The sequence below is a fragment of the Martes martes genome (assembly GCF_963455335.1).
Source record: "Martes martes genome assembly, chromosome: 10".
In the NCBI taxonomy this organism is placed as follows: Eukaryota; Metazoa; Chordata; class Mammalia; order Carnivora; family Mustelidae; genus Martes; species Martes martes.
The window spans coordinates 57,114,036-57,115,808 of NC_137898.1; the positions used below are offsets into that span (position 1 = coordinate 57,114,036).

A 1,773-nucleotide genomic window follows, 5' to 3' on the forward strand; every position below is an offset into this window, starting at 1 on the left:
AAAGTGCTCCAAACAAAAAGAAAGAAACGAAGAAAAGAAAGAAAGAAAGAAGAGAAATAACTAATTTCTAATTCTATTTCAATCATTTATTTTATGGTAATCATAAAAGTTAAACTATCCCCTACATTCTATATTGGTATGAGGACATATTAGCTAATGTATATATATTCCTAGAACAGTTAATAATACAAGGAGCTGAGAAGGTGGAAATAATGAAATAACCCACATAGCATAACTAATTGTCTTCCTAATAACAAATATCTTGTCATCATCTTTCTTTCTGCCCAGACTAAAGAAGCCACATCTTTCCAGAAACCTCAACTGCTTTCCAAAGATGCAGCCTTCCAAGTCCTATGTCAATATCTCCTTCTACCAGCCACATGCCTTCCTGATGATTGGCATCCCAGGGCTAGAGGCTGTTCATGGATGGATCTCCATCCCCTTCTCCTCCATGTACACGGTGGCCCTCACTGGAAACTGCCTGATCCTCTTGGCTATAAGGAGAACTCCCAGCCTGCACCAGCCCATGTACTACTTTCTGTCCATGCTGGCCCTCACCGATGTGGGCCTCACCCTGTCCACACTGCCCACCACCCTGGCTGTGCTCTGGTTTGACCATCGGCTCATAGGTTTCAATGCCTGCCTGGTCCAGATGTTCTTCCTCCACTCTTTCTCTGTGGTGGAGTCGTCGGTGCTCCTGGCCATGTCATTTGACCGCTTTGTGGCCATCTCCAACCCTCTTCGCTATGCAGCTATCCTCACCAATAGTGTCATCATTAGGATTGGGCTGGCCATTGTGGCTCGAGCCACTGTATCCCTCTTTCCTGTGCCCTTCTTACTGAAGCGACTGAACTTCTGCCTTGATAAGAATCTCCTGTCCCATTCCTTCTGTTTCCATGCAGATGTCATGAAACGGGCCTGTGCTGATATTACTGTCAACATCCTTTATGGACTCTATGTAGTTTTATCCACAGTGGGTGTAGACTCTTTGCTTATCGTCCTGTCCTATACCCTTATTCTTCATACAGTGATGGGCCTAGCCTCTCCCAGGGAGCGTGTCCGGGCCCTAAACACGTGTGTGTCTCATATATTAGCTGTTCTGATTTTCTATATCCCCGTCATAGGAGTGTCAATGATCCACCGTTTTGGGAGGCACCTGCCTCATATTGTACATGCTCTCATTGCCTATGTGTACCTGGTGGTGCCCCCTGTGCTCAACCCCATCATCTACAGTGTGAAATCCAAGCCCATCAGGGAGGCCATGTTCAGAATGCTGAGAGAGAAGAGGCAAGGCTGATGAAACCAAGAAATAACCGCAGAATCTGAGGAAAAACATGGCCAGTCTTATGTCCAGAAACCCCTTACTCAGATCCCTGACCCAGACACATTATCAAGAGTATGACAACTGGATACCGTCAGATTGATGGGTGACAAACAGTCTTCTTGATTCTTTCCTGCACTCATTAACTTCAGCTTTTTAATTCAGTTTTTACTTGTACAAGAGACTCTATGCTCATTACTAGGAATAGTAAAATGAATTATACCCAGTCTTGTCCCTCTGTTGCAGGACAGAAGCTTCTAAATACGCAATTAAGTTAAGTGTAATAAGGCTATGATAGGTACACACAAAGTGCTATAGGAACCGGGAAGAGGATTTCCTGTCTCATCAAGAGGAAATGAGAAATGAGTCATGAAAGAAGGATGAACAGTGAGTAGGAGTTTGTCACACAGAAAAGGTGGGGAAGGGGAAGGCATACTCAATAAAGGGGAAAG

At 44.5% G+C, this 1,773-nt stretch overlaps 1 protein-coding gene across 1 annotated transcript; it reads left to right on the forward strand.

Annotated features, from left to right (window-relative positions):
- Window positions 1-322: 322 nt before the first annotated feature.
- LOC308350155 (olfactory receptor 51I2-like) lies at window positions 323-1,297 on the forward strand (the record flags this gene model as incomplete). Its single annotated transcript, XM_080815158.1, has 1 exon — window positions 323-1,297. The coding sequence occupies exon 1, from the start codon at window positions 335-337 to the stop codon at window positions 1,295-1,297; it is 963 nt and encodes a 320-aa protein (XP_080671284.1). The 5' UTR covers window positions 323-334.
- Window positions 1,298-1,773: the final 476 nt, after the last annotated feature.